Below are 18,301 nucleotides of genomic sequence, written 5' to 3' on the forward strand. Positions count from 1 at the left end.
ACAAGCTTGATAGAAAGTTTTCATTACTAAATACAGTAACCTATTCATGGTGCTTGTCACCTTTGATTGCTTTTAAGACCTCTTTTGGTGACTCTTTTATCTCTCCCATAAAAAAGCATATCTGGCTAAAGGCTGAAAAATAGCAAGTACATTTCTTTCTAACCACCCTGCATTCATTTGGGGTGGAGATGTTTAGAGGCACAATTAGTCGCTAGCAATATAAACCCTAAGATCGGAACACATGGGGTTCTTTTGCTCCTCAACAGAGTGCTTTTGTAGCTGGTTTTTGAGCACAGACACATCTTTATTTTTACATACAGAGCTTTCTTTGACATACAAGCCAAAAATTTACTTGAACCAACCTAAACAGTATGAGAGAGAATGTCTGTTTTTTAAACACTGAGCATTACAGAGTATCCTTACAGCATAATGTAGGTATGTTCCGTATAGAACAGCTGAACATAGGCAAATTATTAAGCAGGAAGTGAGCACAACTTGCTTGTTAAATTCATGTACAATATTTTGAATCCTTGGTGTTCTTAACCATCCAAGAGTCTCCAAAACTAGCTTTCGACATATAGCTAAATAGGTTGATAATAGAGTTTTCTTTTGTCTTAGCTGCAATTTGAGAAATATTTATGTATATATATTTGTTCCAAAAATAATTTAAAATGGCTGATCAGACACACATTCAATAATGTATGTGTAAAATAAAGAATCAAGGCAAAGATAGAATATGTAAGAAAATAAAATTAAGCTAACGATAAGGTTACTACACAAATGTATCTTGTGAGGTTCATCTGCTTGGTCTACTAGTGGGCATGGGAAGTATACATGAAGTTAAATGAAAACTCTGGTATTGATTATAATTCTCATCTCTTTTTATTGCCCTAGAGTTCTTAACTGTGCCCAAACAACACTAACTTTTCACAAACTAATTATCTGAGTTTATGAATTAGCATATCCAGTGATATCTTCCTTAGATCTTCCTGCCCTTTAGTCATTTTGCTTCCAATTAGCATGTCATCCATCAGAGGTTGATGAAGGAAAAAAAATGTGTGAATCATCCTAGCTCATTTTATTTCTTGGTTTAAAAAAAAGGGGACTGGGAAGGGGGGTGTGTGTGGGGCATGGAGAAGGGCAGTTAGATGTTACTAGAACCATTTGCAAGAGAATAAAGAAGAAATATTTAAAGTTTGTGATTTCTAATTATCAAAATGAACACAATGAAGGAATTCATGTAGACATCTCGTTAAGGCAAGCTTTTAGAGAATGTCTAACATTTCTTGTTATTGAAGATTCCATACACTCACAAAATTATAAGCCTCAATGTCCAAGCTACTCAGGATCAGGAACTTCATAAAAAACCTCTTAATCAGACAAACTTGAACACATCATCATCTAGAAATAAATGAAAAGAGTGCAAAGCATTAAAGAACACAGTTGTTCAACAATAGGTCAAATATATCAAACCAATAGAATCTTCTGTTGCTAATAAATTATAAAAGGTTCATAAACAGAGAAGAGTATTTATCATAAAAAATTATCATAAACAGAATATTTATGATAAAAATATAAGAAAAATGAAAACTGGTATGTAAACTATAAAATATATAAAATATCTAAGGTAGACAAAGAATATAGGTAGTGTATAAAAACATTATAGTTATATTGGGTTGACTAAGATGATGAACTTATTTTCTTTCTCACAGAATTTTTTGGTGTTTTGTCATTATAAATATAATTGAGGAGAAGAAAAGAAATGAAAACAAAGCTTTCACATGAAGAATATTTCTTTACAGATTTACCAAATAGTTTTTATTTTCTGCTTATTAAAATCTGATTTGTTTTTTAAGTCTAAAGTTTACAGACTCATGGCAGATCATCTAAACTGTTCTCCTTTCCATTAAAATGTGCATTTGGGGGATATTTTTCCACAGAAATGATTACAGGCAACTCAATAATGTTCCTCTTTTCTTTATTCCAATTCCTGTTTTTCTTAGGGATTGCCATGGGAGTCTTGATTCGAGAATACAGCAAGTTCTCTAATCTGGAGAAATTCTACTTTGCTTTTCCTGGAGAAATTCTAATGAGGATGCTGAAACTCATCGTTTTGCCATTAATTATATCCAGCATGATTACAGGTACCTTGAGAAAACTGATGTTCTCTGTGATTATTTAAGGAGCCATCACTTAAGTCATTTTCTTCTAATTATGGAAAAAATTAAAATGCGTTTGATGCATCACACACATATGCACTCTCTCCTCACTTGGAAGGTATATATTTGCTTGAGTAGAAATATTTCATTATTCACAAAATGGCATTGTTTTGTGGCATTGCCCTGCTTTTGGCACTGTCCACCACAGCTCAAATCTTCATTTGACCAGCCATATGATGTCTCATGAGGAAGGCACCATTTTCAAATGTATTATAAATAAAGCTCTATCCGGGACACAGAACGGGGGAAAACAAGGTGTAGTTGGTCGCTGAAATGTCAGCCAGTGTTCTCAGGCGAAGTGTGGTTGTCAGTTTGGATCATGTTTTCAGTAGTTCATTCATTTGTTTCCTAACTGCAGCCGTCCTGCCCACTACCCTCTCAGCAGCTCCTTCAGGGTCCCTCTGCCCCGTTGCCTCACCCCTTTCCACTCCTCCACGGAACTCAGAACGTGCTACACACCAGCCCTGGAAATTTGCCCAGGGGACCAAGAGTCACATACTGTGGGAAAGGTTTAATTATAGATTTGCTCCATATTTTAAATGCCTAGTATCTTTAAATCTGAACTTGTGACAGTTATATTTGGAAGTGATTTTTCCCTTATTGATCATTATATTGCTGGGTCCCTTTAAAGAGCAAGCTCCCTTCTGTAGATAGAGATTAATTTGGTTTACAAAACTGTCATTTTTCTGGGTATGGTAAGCTGCTCTGTGCACTCCATAGTTTCCTGTAGTTATCTTAATTCTGGCAATAGGTAAAATGTGGCACATCAGTCACTAGTGTTGTCAGCTTGAAAATCAGGGTTTTATGTAACTGTGTAATTAGGAGTCTTGACTTGTCCTCTTCTAGAGCATTTTTCTCCACTGCCACTGAGGAGACCTGGGACTGATCTCTGTAGACTACTGGACATTGGCTGGGTGACTGGAGGGTGGGTGTCAGGATCTGCTGAATTCAGCGACTGCATTGCTTGAAGAGCCATAGATTCGGCTGTTGAACTTTTCAAGTGCCGAACTCCAACTAGACTAGAATTCCTTGGGAGCCTTGTTCTTCAAAGGTCTTGGTGTTCTTGACTTACTAGAAACCTAAAGAGAGCATTTAATTACTTTTATTTATGTATTTAATTATGTTTTGAAATGCCCAGCTTCTTTTAGGCTCTGCAGCCTGAGGGCCAAATCAGCAGACCAGTTGTTTATTACAGTATATTGTTTGTTTGTTTGTTTTTGTTTTTGGTTTGTTCCAAAGATTGGCACCTGAGCTAACGTCTGTTGCCAATCTTTTTTTCTTCTTCTTCTTCTCCCTAAAGCCCCCCAGTACATAGTTATATATTCTAGGTATAGATCCTTCTGGTTGTGCTGTGTGGGACGCCGCCTCAGCATGGCCTGATGAACGGCGCCATGTCTGCATCCAGGATCCAAACCGGCAAAACCCTGGCTAAAGCAAAACATGCAAACTTAACCACTTGGCCATGGGGCTGGCCCCTATTTATTTGTTTAACTTTAAATTACTGTAAGCATTTAAAATATGGAAGATTATATGTAAGCATCCAGATTTCTAGCTTCCTCTGGAAAAAATTAAGATCAGGAAACACTGGACCCATGTGCCCACACACCAACAGTGGTCTGGAGCTGAGAGACAGCTAATCTGTTTAGTTGGAGCAAATGCATTTGAGGATGCCACGGTCCTCACCATTCCCTATTGCCTAATACCTCATCTGCTGGACTCATTTACATTACCTGCTGGCCTCTGTAGGCATTGCCATTACAACCTCTTAGGATTTTCTCAAAATCAAAGATTCTTAATCTTTTCTTACACTCCTTTGAGAATGTGGTGAAAGTTTTGGGCCCTCTCCCAAGAAAAATATTCACAGTTGTACCTGTATACTGTATCTTGCATGCAGTTGCACAAAGTTTGTAAACCATTTGATGAGCAATACTGTTTAAATCTTTGTCTGTGGAGGAAGGTATGGATAGTTGATGCAAATTAGGTGGCAAACCCAGAACTCGTGCAGTAAACCAGGTTTTAGAAGGTAAAAGTACATGTATGAATATACTAGTTGTATAATATTGGATGTTTGAAAATATATACTGCTCTCGGCAGCCAATTACTAGTGAGGTTTTTGCAGTCTGGCTGTTTTAGGCGCTAGCTCAGCCTTGCAAATCATCTAGAAAAATAATTTGCAGCCCTCACCATTCCACTCACATAGCCCAGCTGCTTTTTGAAGCTGTAGCACAGGTCTGGAAATTTCTACATTTTTCCTTTACCAAACCACCAGCAGTTAAACAGGAGTTAGAGCAGAACTACTATCCATTCTTTTGACATGGAGTGATAAAATGGTCAAAGATTCAAGGGATATGAACAAAGCAGGATGGGAACAATGATGCTGTATTCGTGTTTTAAATTGGCAGATTAAAAGGAAAAGAGTAGGGGCTGGCCCAGTGGCGTAGCTGTTAAGTTTGCACGCTCTGCTTCAGCAGTGTGGGGTTCCCAGATTTGGATCCTGGGTGTGAACCTAGGCACTGCTTATCAAGCCATGCTGTGGCAGGCATCCCAGATATAAAATAGAGGAAGATGAGCACAGATGTTAGCTCAGGGCTAATCTTCCTCAAAAAAAAGAGGAAAAATGTAATAATACTGGTGTTGGCAAAGTTAGAGGAAAATGGGCTCATTCATACATTTTGGTTACTGTATTAATTGGAACAAACTTTATGGGGGGGCAGTTTGGAACATATCCTGATGTTTCCACTTCGTAGTTCTACTTCTCCAAATTTATCATAAAGAAATAGTCAGAAATGTGTTCAAAGATTTAGGTACAAGGACATTCATGATAGTATTTTTTTTTTAATGATTTTTTTAGTTTTTCCTTTTTCTCCCCAAAGCCCCCCAGTATATAGTTGTACATTCTTAGTTGTGGGTCCTTCTAGTTGTTGCATGTGGGACGCCGCCTCAGCGTGGCTTGATGAGCAGTGCCATGTCCGCGCCCAGGATTCGAACCGACGAAACACTGGGCCGCCTACAGCGGAGCGTGCGAACTTAACCACTCGGCCACGGGGCCAGCCCCATGATGATAGTATTTTTTTATAATGGTGATAAATTATAGACAATCTAAATGTATGTCATAAGCATAAGTTAGAGTTCTATGCAACTATTAAAAACCTTGGTTTGGAAACATATATAATGACAAGTGGAATGTTCCTAATACAGTGTAAAGTAGGAGGATAAAAGAAATTACACAACAGGATATTGCGTACAACCCACATTTTATTAAAATTTATGTACATTTTTAAAAGTTGGGATCAAAATCAAATGGTTAACAGTGGTTAGATCTGGATAGTAAGAAGATGTGATTCATTGCACTTTCTTTACCTTTACAAGGTAAACACGTTATTTTTGTTTGTTTTGTTTTTTCTTCTCTTTTTTAAGAGTGGATTTTAATTTTTTTTCCTTAAAGATTGGCACCTGAGCTAAGAACTGTTGCCAATCTTCTTCCTTTTTTTTTTTCTGCTTTTTCTCCCCAAATCCCCCAAGTACATAGTTGTATATTTTAGTTGTGGATCCTTCTAGTTGTGGTATATGGGACACCGCCTCAGCATGGCCTAATGAGCAGTGCCATGTCTGCGCCCAGGATCCCAACCAGCGAAACCTTGGGCCGCCGAAACGGAGCACGCGAACTTGACCACTCGGCCACGGGGCCGGCCCCAAGAATGGATTTTAATTTTAAAGGATGGATTCTGCCCTGTGCTCCTCCGACCTCGCCTCTGGTAGTTTCCCTGCTCCCCTCCTCCCCACCTCTCCTCCCTGTCTCTGCAGCCTTCAGCCTGCTGTGCATTCCTTCCCCCAAGCCCTGCAGTGGTCCTCAGCCTCCCAACCCAGCACAGGCCGGGAGGGGAAAGAGGAAGAAGACCACGGAAAATACACGGGAAGAACAGTTTTAACATTTCAAAAGCCTTAATAATCCAGCATATCAGTAGTTTATTTTATACATGTATTAGGCCAAAGGATAACGCGTATTAGAAGCTGGGAAAAGTTGAATGAGTCCCCTAAGGAAACATAAATTAGAGGTAGAGACACAGCGAAAATTGAGACATAAGGCTAATAATCTGTGCTTCTGCATGAAGGAAACTCTCTTGCCAAATTAACAGGTAGGAAAAAAAGAAACCTCTGCCTTCAAAGCCTCTGCTGGCATAGAAATACTTACTTTTTAGTTGTTTTTTTAAAAAATAGGAAGACTCCCCCTTCATGTGATGATGAAGTTAAGACGTGTTTGTCAGGGAAATTTGAATATAGACTGGCCATTAGATGGTATCCAGAAATTGTTGATAATTTTTTAGAAGTGATAATGACATATATAAGAAAATATCCTTATTTTTAAAAAGTGCGTATGGAATTATATAGGAGTGAAATGACATAATGTCTGGAATTTGCTTTAAAACAGAAACAAAAAGAGAAGGCATGGCAGATATAATCTCAAGGCATTTCCAGAGACAGGCGGTTTAGGCGCTAACAGACAGAATCCTACCCATAATTTATATCCTGAGGGACACACTCGCGCTGTGCCGCAGAATATCTGTGCTCCGGCCCTGTTAACATTTAGGTTTGTTAAGCTGCATTTATATCAGACCACCAGGGAACTAGCAGGGGAAATGACTTACGAACATGCCTGAGAATTGTGGCTCTGGAAAATCCTGGTCCAGGTCTCACCAGTCAGTGAGTTTAGATTTGGGTCACATTTTCTTTAATACCCAAATTAAGATGGCTTGAGCCTCCTATGACCAGCACAGGAATGGAACATCACCTTGACTGCTACTCCTAGAGGTTCCCTAAGCATCTTTTGAGGGTGCTGTCTTAGTTGTGCTCAGGAAGAGGTCCCCATCTCTTCCACTCCAGCCTCTCTGCCACGACTGCCTGGGCCAGAAGTGCTCCACCGGGTATACCTGCCTCCCCTGGTGTCTCCTGTGGCTGCCAACACCCCTCTGATCCTGAGGAACTCCCCACTTTGCTGCTCCATCCTAAAATAGGAGCAAGAACTTAAGTTCTCCATTGCACAGCTGAGACCAGGCTGCCAGGTAGGACAAAGCTTTATAAAAGGTCGGGGGATGAGAGCAGGTGAAACCAACAGTGACATCCAGCTGCTCCCCATAGGAGTTCTTCCAAGAGCCTCAGGGTCCCTTAAGAAGGCTGCACCTCTGCTTAGCTGGCAGCCTGCCTCCAGGAGGCTACGGTCAGCTAATGCCTCCGTGGAAGATGTTCCAAGCATTGTCACATCCTAGATGCCACCACCCAACACTAGGTTCTAAATAGGAAAAGTTTCACCATCACGCAGGTCTTCCTGGCCTGGCCCAGAAGCAACCTGGTTCTGGGATGATCACCATTGTGGAACATCCGCTTCAGAGGAAACACCCCTCACAGCCACAAGGGGATGGTTTTGCCTTGTGGGCCCCATCAGGAGACCCACGGTAGAAGGGATACCATTACGCTAGTACCTGCTGGATTGTGGCATACCTGCCAAACTTGTGGGACTTAGTCTGTCTAGGTTGGTCTGTGCCACATCCATGCCAGTTCTTGCGCACAGTTCTTTCTCCAGAGCAAGACCTACCCATTTCTGCAGCATCTTATTCTGGATTTCTTATAAATACTGGCTCCTCAAGAAGCACTACCAGTTTACAGCTCAGCACATTCCAAGTTTATAACAAGCCAAGAAAACTCCCACCTTTCCCCCCACCCCAAGCCACTGAGTCCCTGGGTCCTAGTACTGATTCCACCTCCTCGAAAACTCGTGTTACTAAACATACGATTTCACTAGAAAACACGTATATTCTGTTTATCATTGTCTTTCCAGTTTCCACAAAGCACAGATTGGGTATTGGATTTACATTTGTGGGAAGCTTCTCCAAAGATAAATTTAAGACTTCATCCTTGGAAGATTACAAAAAAATTGCTCTGGACTTTTAAATGGTTGTCACTCTAGCTTCTACATCAAGATTTCAAAATTTTCAGGCCTTGGTCTCAACTCTAATGGCAGAGGTCCACTACTTTTTAACCAAGAAAAAAAATTTAAGGCCTTATAAAGGTTTAGCTACAAACAGTATTTGTTAAACAACAGCCAAATGTATGACACATATGTGAGTCAGTTTCTTTTCAAGCAGGGCTCTGCAAGCTATTCTTATAAAGGGCCAAATAGTGAATATGTTAGGCTTTTTGAGCCACACAGTCTCCGTCCATCTACCCAACTGGTTGTCACAGAAGTGCAGCCATAGACAATATGTAAATGATTAGGCGTGGCTGTGTGTCAATAAAACATTTATTTACAAAAATCAGGAGGCCTACCAGCAGCTGACCTCTGCCAAAATGAAATACAAGACTAGATTCTAACTTTCAAGATACAATCTAATTGAGATGGAATCTCTATGACCAAATAAACCAACACACCAAGCAACTACTACTCACAGCAAGCAATGAATATAAATGCCCTGAAGAAACACTGAAGAATGGAGGATGGAGCAGGATAAGTGAAGTCAGTCAAGGTTTTTGGAGACCCCTATTGTTAAATTCAGGCTTTGGAGGGATGACACACTTGGATCGTTTGGGCTAGGGAAGGCATTTTTTTGAGGCTATGTATTCATTTACTCATAAGCAGCTGTGTACCTGGATACCATCCCACATCCTCCAGTAGAAAGAACTGTGCTGTGGGCCTCCCTAAGACAGGGTTCAGTTTCATTCAAGAGATATTTGTTAATCCCACCGGTATGAAAACAGACTAACAGAAAACCACCTATGAGAGGGTGAGGTTCCTGCCACCCACCCGGTCATGGACCCCGGGTCTTCTGCTAGCCGGATCCATGAGTCCTCGTGTTTGCAAGAAGGTAGAAGAGTCGAAGATGAACATATCACTTGGTTGTACAGCTTGCTATTAGGTCACTAAGAGCATTTAATGTCAACTTCAGCTATGGGGTAAAGTATGCATGCTTTTCTTGAAACATTGATGGTTTTTACATAGTTCCATCTCTATGAAAATTGCCATTTCAAGTAGGCTTATAAACTTAAAACTCCACGCTGGGAAAGGCACATTTGTAGCCTAAGACTATACACACTGAGAATAAACTGCTTGCCTCATTTGCAACATCTGGAACCACCGGGCTCTGCCTGCATTTTAAGTGCCTCCATTCCATCTCCCAGCCTTATTGGGGAACTGAGAAAATAAGATATCCTAAGCAGGTTTGCACACATGAATTAAACATTTCCCAAAGATCATCAGGAAATTTTGTGTTGAGTTAGAACACAGCTATTGCAGCCAGAGGACTTATTATATTAATTTGATGTCTGCAATGTTTTTCTCCTAAGAAGAAAGGGACACATAGTGTATAAGGAATGAAGTTTCCACAGTGAATGTGCCACTTGCCACAGTAATAAGATGAAAAGTGGCAAGAGATAAATATGCCTGCTTCCATCTCTCTGAAGCCCAGAGGATCAACCACGAATGAGCTTTCCTTCTGCCTACACCAGTACTAGACTTTGTCACAGCTCTGTTCAACTGTAAGTTAACCTGATTTTGTTTCTAAAAAAAGGAGTGAGAAACCATGCAGGGATTCTAAGGAACCTTCTATGTGTTGAATGCATGGCCCTGGGAGACCATTCATTCATTCATTCCATTTTTGATGTCCCAGGCTCTGCGCTAGGCACACAAGGTATAAAGATGAGTTCTATTCCAGCAAGAAAGAGAGAGTACATTACAATGCTGTGTGATAAGTGCTTTGTGGGAATAAGGATAGTGGAGACGACATTGGGATGGAGTTTTGAAGAAAAGATAAGAATCAGATGAAGGGGGGCAGAAGAAAATATCAGATGGCATGGCATTTTTTGAGGACAGTGGGACTTTGGAGTGCTGGAAACATGGGGAGAAGGGGTGGGAATGGAAAGATGAGCATGTGACTTCATGGGTTTGTGTGCCTTCCTAAGGGGTCTGGACTTGAGCCTGTAGGCATGGGAAAGCAAGTTACAGCAGTGACTCCCACCTGTGCCATTCTCTACACAAGGACACCCTGCACAAGCTTCAAGTGGGGAAGTATTGTTAAAGAAAAAAAATTCAATGATAGTGATAAAGACAGTAAGGCAGACTTTCTTCAGGACTGTCACATAGGTGTAGGGACCACTACAACGGGATTTTGCAGTGGGGAGAGAGATTGGGCTCAACTCTGAACAAATACAGCACGAGCAAGTGGGAACTGATAGCCAAGGAGAAAGGTAGGGGGGATCAGCAGATGGAAGATGATGAAGAGAAAACTTCAGGGGGAAGGGGGATTCTAGCTAAACCGACCTAACAAGATTCTTGCTGAAGAGAGGCCAGAGTGGTCACATATCACCTGGGGGACGGTGGAGGATGAGGAACCTGATTAGATATCAAGAATAGTGGGATATCAAAGCTTGGGGGTTCCAGTTAAACTGACTTAGCAGAGTTCTTGCTAAAACTAGATTTTACAAGGAAGTGCACAGCTGGCCTAGAAGAAGGTTCAGGAGCCTGACTAAAGTGTGGTCAAGCAAACAATCTTTGTCAGTATTGATTATAGTGGGGCGGGAGAGTCTAGTAGTTAAGTGTGCAGACTAAGGAGCCAGAGTGCCTGGGTTTGAATCCTGGCTCTGCCATTTACTAGCTGTGAAACCTTGAACAAGTTACTTAAGTTGTCCTCAGCTGTAAAATAGGGAAGTATTAGTACTCTGTCATGGTGCATTTAAAGTGCTATATAATTTTTTTATTTACTCTTTTTTTGTCTGATACTGTTAGAAGTTTCTAGAATATCCCTGCATTGGCATCAGAAACTACAGGGCCAGTATTAGAATTGAGCCATACATATGCACGTGCACACCGTGCATTCATTCTGGAAATTAAAACAATATAAAAAGACTTGCCCTGCCACTAGTTTATAAAGTTCACCAGCATACAAGTAGCCCTACCCAGAAGCATAAGCTTCTAATTTTACAGGCTAAGGAGAAGCAAAGACAGAGCTCAATAATAATTAGGTCTTGGTAGAAAACCAGAGAAGTTTCACTGAGCTGTTAGCTATCCTGATGTCAAAGCATGGACTTTGAAGAGAGTAAAGGAGTTTCTCAGGTTCTCTGAGGTGTGTTTAATGCTCTTATTGAACAATAAGCCTCCTATAAAAGCCCGTGGCATCTTCTGAAAAATTGGCCCAAACTACGAATACCACCATGCTCTGTGGTATAAAAAACAAAGTTGAAACAGCTCCCGGACTGCTGAAGAACCAGGAGACCAGCCCGCTGCTTCTTGACACATGTTTTGGACATCAAATGCAGACTGGCTGACAGAGGCTACAAAGAGAGACCCTTCTGTTGGTTCTGTCTGAGGACTGGTTTATTTTGTTAACTTCACAGAATAGTCTGGGGGATGATATAATCTATTTTAAGGGAATTCTTTGTATTAAGATCTCTAAGAAAAAGAGATGTCATAGGTGAAGTGTGCACAGAAATATATTTTGCATACTCCCTCTGCCTTTTCTGTTCCCTTTGAATATGCCGGGGGTATTTATCCAGGCTGCAGAGATTTCCCTGTGCCCTGGATTAACAAAGTGAGATCCTGTCCAGCCTTGTTTTCCTGGGGAATGAACTTGTTTATTTAATCTTCATAGCAACCCAATGAAGTTGTAAAGTGGGTGGGACCTTATCTTCATCTTTAGAGATGAGAAAACAGGAGGTTGAAGAGAGATTAGCTGCTTTTCCGAGATCGCACAGATCATAAGGGCAGCACCTGGACTGACACAGAGTCTGGAGTTCCATTCTGGAACATTCTACTGCCTAGGGACCGGAGCCTGGGAAGAGGGGTCTCAAGCAGGCAGCCATACATAAATAAGTAGGTTGTTCATTCAGTCAACATGTGTTTATCAAGCTCCTACTACGCGCTTGGCACTGGGTATATTTTGGTGAACAGGCAGATATGTAGGTCTCCTGCCCTTGAGGAGCTTACAATCTAGAGAGAAAGAGGCATTAAATGCTGAACCCATTGATAAAAATTGTGAAGCCTGATATGAATAGGATGCCAAGCGAGGAAACCAGGGGAGCCTGCTTCAGCCTGGAAACTCAAGGAAGGACTCTGACGAAAGGACTTAACAGTAGCCAAATGAAGGGTTGGAAAAAGCAGTCCAGCAGACGCAAGAGCCTGTGCAAAGCCCTTGAAGTGGAAGTTCAGTCTGCTCTAGAAGAGGCTGGAAGAGGGCAACACGATGGGGAGGTGGCACTGCTGGGGCTGGAAGGCAGGCAGGCGTCCTTCTCACAGGGTCTCCTTAGCCGGGGAAGACAGTTTTATCCTCACTGTTTTATACCCTCGTGTGAAATGACCTGATTTAAGTTTTTAAAAGATCTCTTTAGTGACCATGTGACAAAGGAATACAGATAATGGAAGAAGGAGTGAGGGAATGAATGAGTTAACTCTTGTTCAGTCTCTTCCATTTGCTCAGTGACACATTTCCTATTGATCATTTCATTCAATAATAATGAAGGCTATAGTACACATTAAGTTCTAGCCACCGTACTAGGCGTGTTATTGATATTATTTCTGATCCTTACAACAACCGTGCAAAATGGTGTTGTTCACTTTGCTCCTGACAATTACCCTTTATAAGGTAGAGACATTTAAAACCTCCATTTGGGGTCAACCCTGGTGGCCTAGTGGTTAAGTTTGGCATGCTCTGCTCTGGTGGCCTGTGTTTGGTTCCTGGGCATGGACCCACACTACTCCTCTGTCAGTGACCATGCTGTGGTGGCGGCCCACATAAAAAGAAAAAAAAAGAGGGGCTGGCCCCATGGCCAAGTGGTTAAGTTCGCACGCTCTGCTGCAGGCGGCCCAGTGTTTCGTTGGTTCGAGTCCTGGGTGCAGACATGGCACTGCTCATCAAACCACGCTGAGGCAGCGTCCCACATGCCACAACTAGAAGGACCCACAACGAAGAACATACAACTATGTACCAGGGGGCTTTGGGGAGAAAAAGGAAAAAATAAAATCTTGAAAAAAAAAAAGAAAAAAGAAGAGGAATCTTGGCAACAGATGTTAGCTCAGGGCGAATCTTCCTCAGGAAAAAAAAAAGGCCATTTGATAGATGGGGAAACTGAGTCTGGGAGGAGAAGGCTGGGATTTGAGCCCAGTGTGTCCCCCCAAAGGCCATGTTTGTTTCTCCCCATGCCAGTGGAGATACAGGAGTCATCCAGGTAAGAGAGTTTTAACTCCTATGCAACAGTGAGTTTCATGGAAGTTGTGTCCATTCACAGTTGTGAAGCACCATCAGATGCCAGACCAAATTACTTCCAATAATGGAGTTAATTCTGACACCTTAACGGCAAGGTGGAGAGAGATTGTCACGAAAACTTTGTTCTCCAGTGGGTGGTAGCTTAATCAGAGAGCTCTCGGAGGAGTCTTTTGCCTTCCAGTGTTTATTTTTAAAACATGCTATTGTTTAGCCCATGGCAACTGCTTCCTTTGTAGTGTTTTTATAAAAAGTTCTAATAGATTATTACTGTTTTAGCCAGGAGCCAGTACCCCAGCTCATCAGAGCCTCCTCCCAAGGTGAACAAGCAAGCGTAGTTTCTTAAAATAAAGAGCTATCAGGTGCCCCTAACTTCCAAGGAAAACCTTGAATTGTATCCTTGTTTCTAGGCCACAGCCCAGCCTCAAGATGGTCCCTGGTTTTAAAGGACAATCCTGGGCTCACTGGTAACTGGACTTGCAAAAGAAAAACAAAATCAATGGCAGTGGTAAAAGATGGTAAAGCAGACTTTATTCAGGATCGTCGAGATAGGTGTAGGGACCACTGCAGTGGGATTTTGCAGTAGAGAAGAGAGATCAGGCTCCACTCTGAATACAGCATGGGTGAGTGGCAGTTGATAGCCAAGGAGCAGGATGGGGGTCAGTGGATGGAAAATTACTAAGAGGAAACATTATGGGGAAGGGGGATTCTAGCTAAACCGAACTAACAGGATTCTTGCTGAAGAGAAGCCAGGGTGGTTACATATCACCTGGGGGATGATGGAGGATGAGGAATCTGGTCAGATATCTAGGGTGATCAGATATTGAGGGTAGGGGGTTCTGGTTAAACTCACTTATCAGAGTTCTTGCTAAAACTGGATTTTGCAGGAAGGGCACAGATGGGCCTAGGAGAAGGTTCAGGAGCCTGACTAAAGTGTGATCAAATTAAGAATCTTTGTGAGAATGCTGCTCATCTTGTTCTGGCCAATTCAGGTGCTACCTCCTGCCAGTTGCTTCTGGTCACCTCAGCCTGGTGACAACTCTGGCTCCTCTGAAAGTACATGGTACCTATCCTCTGCACCAGTGCTTTGCAAAGCATTCAGTTTTTAAACTGGATGGGAAAGATCCAGTTTTTAAAATTTCCAATCTGTCACAGATCAGTAATCTTTGTAAACTAAAATAAAAATGAATTACTAGAAAAAGGTATAAAAAACAAAGGCATACAAAATGCTAGCCCTATTTTTTGTTATTACGTTTAACAGACATAAAATTACTGTCCAATTGCTATAAAAGTTTTAAACAGTTACCTTTGATTTCTATGCAGATCACATTGCACCTGCTTTATATTGTATTAGTGCACAATCCCCTGTCATTTGTCAGTTCCCAGAGAGCAGGTATCAGCTCCCAGAAGAAATGAGTTCTGGAGTGGACTGTAAAGAAAGGCACTCCTCTGGACCTTGCCAGGCACGAGGCACGGCATGAAAGCAAGGAATCCAGGTGGCTTTTGAGAATAAAACCCCAGTAAAAGCAAGATGATGTTTCACTGGTTTGGGACTAAGCAGGGCATGCTGTCTGACCTGCCCCCAGTAAGTGATGGGGGCCATATTCTTAACCACTGTGTCATACTGCCTCTATCGGTGTGCTACAAAATCCTAGACCAGCACTGCCCAATAGAACTTCCTGTGATGTTGGAAATTTTCCCTGTGCTGTTCGTTGCGGTAGCCACAAGCCACATGTGGCTATGTATGCCAGCTCCACCACTCACCAGCTTAGGACCTTGGCATATAACTTTGCCTTTCTGAGCTACAGCTTTCTCCTCTGTAAAATGGGGATAATAATGCCTACCTCATAGGGCTATAGTGAGAATTCAGGGAGATGATGCACTTAACATGCAGTCATTGCTAAATACACAGTGTCTATTGTCATCATAATTTTTATTGTAAGTATCATCATCATCATTATTGGCAGGTGGGTGTTTAGACCATCCAGACAGGCATTTTATATTCATGTTAAGTTGGGTAAAGTTCCTATTACAGAGGTTTTCAAAGATTAGGCTGTTTCTCTGCACAAGATCCCTCCCTCTACAGTGGTCCCCTCCCCTATCCTCAATGACACATTATAAATCGTCCCAAGAGCCTGGATTTGGGGACCAGCCCTGCCCCCATCAGTGATGACTAGAAGGTAGAGGGGTAACTCTGGAGATGCAGAGATTCAAATCAACAATTGTTGAATAATTTCGGATATATCCAGAATTGTAGGACTGAGGTAGATTTGAGGAATGGGGAAAAAAAGCTCTTTCTACAAGTACAGTAATTCCCCCGTTATCTGTGGTTTCCCTCTCTGCAGTTTCAGTTACCTGAGGTCCAGAAATGTTAAACAGAAAATTCCAGAAATAAACAATTTATGAGTTTTAAACTGCATGCCATTCTGAGTAGTGTGATGAGATCTTGCACCATCCCACCCAGAACATGACTCATCCCTTTGTCCAACATATCCACACTGTGTACCTTACCCCCTCCCATTAGTCACTTAGTAGCCATCTTGGTTATCAGATCGACTGTCATGGTGTCGCAGTGCTTGTGTTCAAGTCATCCTTATTTTACTTAATAATGGCCCCCATAGCACAAGAGTAGTGATGCTGCAATTCGGATATATCAAAGAGAAGCTGTCAAGTGCTTCCTTTAAAGTGAAAATGTGGAAGTTCATGATAATAAGGAAGGAAAAAAATTGTATGCTGAGGTTGCTAAGATCTACAGTAACTTTTTTACAATGTATTATTATAATTGTTCTATTTTATTATTATTGTTCTATCTTTTACTGTGCCTAATTTATAAATTAAACTTTATTCTATGTATGTATGTAGAGGAAAAAACATAGTTTATATAGGGTTTGTTACTATCCACGGTCTCAGGCATCCACTGGGGGTCTTGGAAGGTGTTTCGTCAGGATAAGGGGGGCAACGGTAACTAGAATATAGTTGCTGGACTCCAGGAGAGAGGAGCTGGCTGACTGCTCTGGGAATGTATTTGTTTAAGATATTGCCACCAAGAATCTTATTATTATGAAGCCTTTTATTGCCAGCTGGGTCCTGGAATAGAAGCAGAGGCACCAGCCCATGGCCAAATCATTAAGACAAATTAAGACATATTAACATATGCTGGAAACAATTTCCCACATAGATTTAATTTGTTTCACTGCTGGAAGAAAATCCTGAGAGGGCATAAAACACGTACCCAAGAACAGTTCTGCAGCTACCCTGTGAACCTGTCACTTGTCAGCACCTTAGGGGCTGGGAGCTGCTTAAACTGAACATAGACCAAAGAACAATATATCCACAAATGCATCCTCTATTAAGGCAGAGTTACAGGTGCTTATACGGGTTACTTGGAGTTCTGTTAAATTGGTGATTTTCTTGGTTCTTTTTTTTTAACCTACAACTATTGTTATAAATAGTTATTTTAATTGTTTATCACAATAATGTACAGAGCTCTAAAATGGAATAGGCACATTTTATAATCATATAATATACTTAGCAAACTTACATATTTGCATTGTTGTTTGCTCTTTTTTTTAAGAGACTGAACTAAATATGACATAGTTCATTCGTTTCTGATTTGTGGCCCTCAGTGTCTTTTGATTTTGTTATCACTGTTTCTTGCAGAATTGTTATTTTTAATTGTCTTACCATCAGGAAAAGAAAATCTTCTCAGGACACCAAAATACATTTTTCTCAGAGAAAGAGAATAGACTCTATCATCAAAGTTATTCTAAGGTGTGACTGTTGCAGTATGTCCACCATATGGTAATTGCACAATCTTGCCCGCGAGGTTAGTGAATGGGCCCTTAACAACATCCTGGGGTGGCTGCTAAAGAGGCCAGAGCCCCTTCTCTCAAAATGTTAACCTGCACAGGAGCAATCAACAGTTGGAGGGATGATGTGCTTAGAGTGAGAAATGATTGGTTCTGTCATCATAATGATGACAGCTTCCTTATGGACTTTTCCTGTACATCAAATATGTATGATTATATTTGAGAAGCATAATCCCCCAGTCACTTACAAAAAGGGATAAGCCATTTACTGTGTGAGGAGTGAATATAAAACTACTTGCAGATGCTGATAGCCTACAGGTTTACTACCTTTTCCTTGGAGTTGCCTCGTGGTGACCTCTTTATTTTCCCTGCTACCCTGTATGTTAGGCTTTGCCAATGGGACACGTGTTGAAGACTCAAAAAGTCGTTTTCTATTACGGTTATTTGACTCAAAATGTGATTCTCATTTTGGAAACTGGGCATGGTAGTCTGAAACCTCCTAATGATGGCTTGTTGAAAATGTTTTCGTTGCTTCTCAGCTTGCCCTATGTCCCACATAGAAACATTCCAGTTAGAGAGCTGCATCATTTGACTCCATTTATACAAGCATCTTTGATGGAGGGCGAAGGTTTCTAGCAAGGAGGGACGTATGACTTCCACCTCTATACCTATCCTTGGCATTCTAGGCAACCCTTTCATGTCTAGGCAACATTCAGCAGCCAAAGACCATTTGAAACTAGATCTAACAATGCAACCATAAGTCTCCTAAATTGGAAATTTTATTTATATCCTACCTAAAATGAAAAATTTAAGGTGCCTCACAATCAAAACCATACACAATAAGGTTGTTAATGTAGAAGCAATTGAAAAATCATGAAAAGAAGAAGGAAATATGCTAGCCAGGATGGATAATGAAATTACTGTGATTTATTATTGAATTTGGCCCTGAGATTATCCAAAGATTCAGCAATAAGTAGATGATTAAATACATTGTGGTACAGCCGCATGACAGAAGATTATGTAGCCATTA

General features: G+C 41.2%; 1 protein-coding gene across 2 annotated transcripts in view; it reads left to right on the forward strand.

Moving 5' to 3' along the window:
* SLC1A1 (solute carrier family 1 member 1) overlaps nucleotides 1–18,301 on the forward strand; it is a 73,082-nt gene that overhangs the window by 31,815 nt on the left and 22,966 nt on the right. For both annotated transcript variants that reach the window (XM_023627299.2, XM_014735439.3), the window contains exon 2: nucleotides 2,004–2,144. In XM_023627299.2, coding sequence (XP_023483067.1) covers nucleotides 2,004–2,144 — 141 coding nt within the window. The remainder of the gene's footprint in view (nucleotides 1–2,003; nucleotides 2,145–18,301) is intronic.

The sequence above is a fragment of the Equus caballus genome, chromosome 23, assembly GCF_041296265.1.
Source record: "Equus caballus isolate H_3958 breed thoroughbred chromosome 23, TB-T2T, whole genome shotgun sequence".
Lineage (NCBI taxonomy): Eukaryota > Metazoa > Chordata > Mammalia > Perissodactyla > Equidae > Equus > Equus caballus.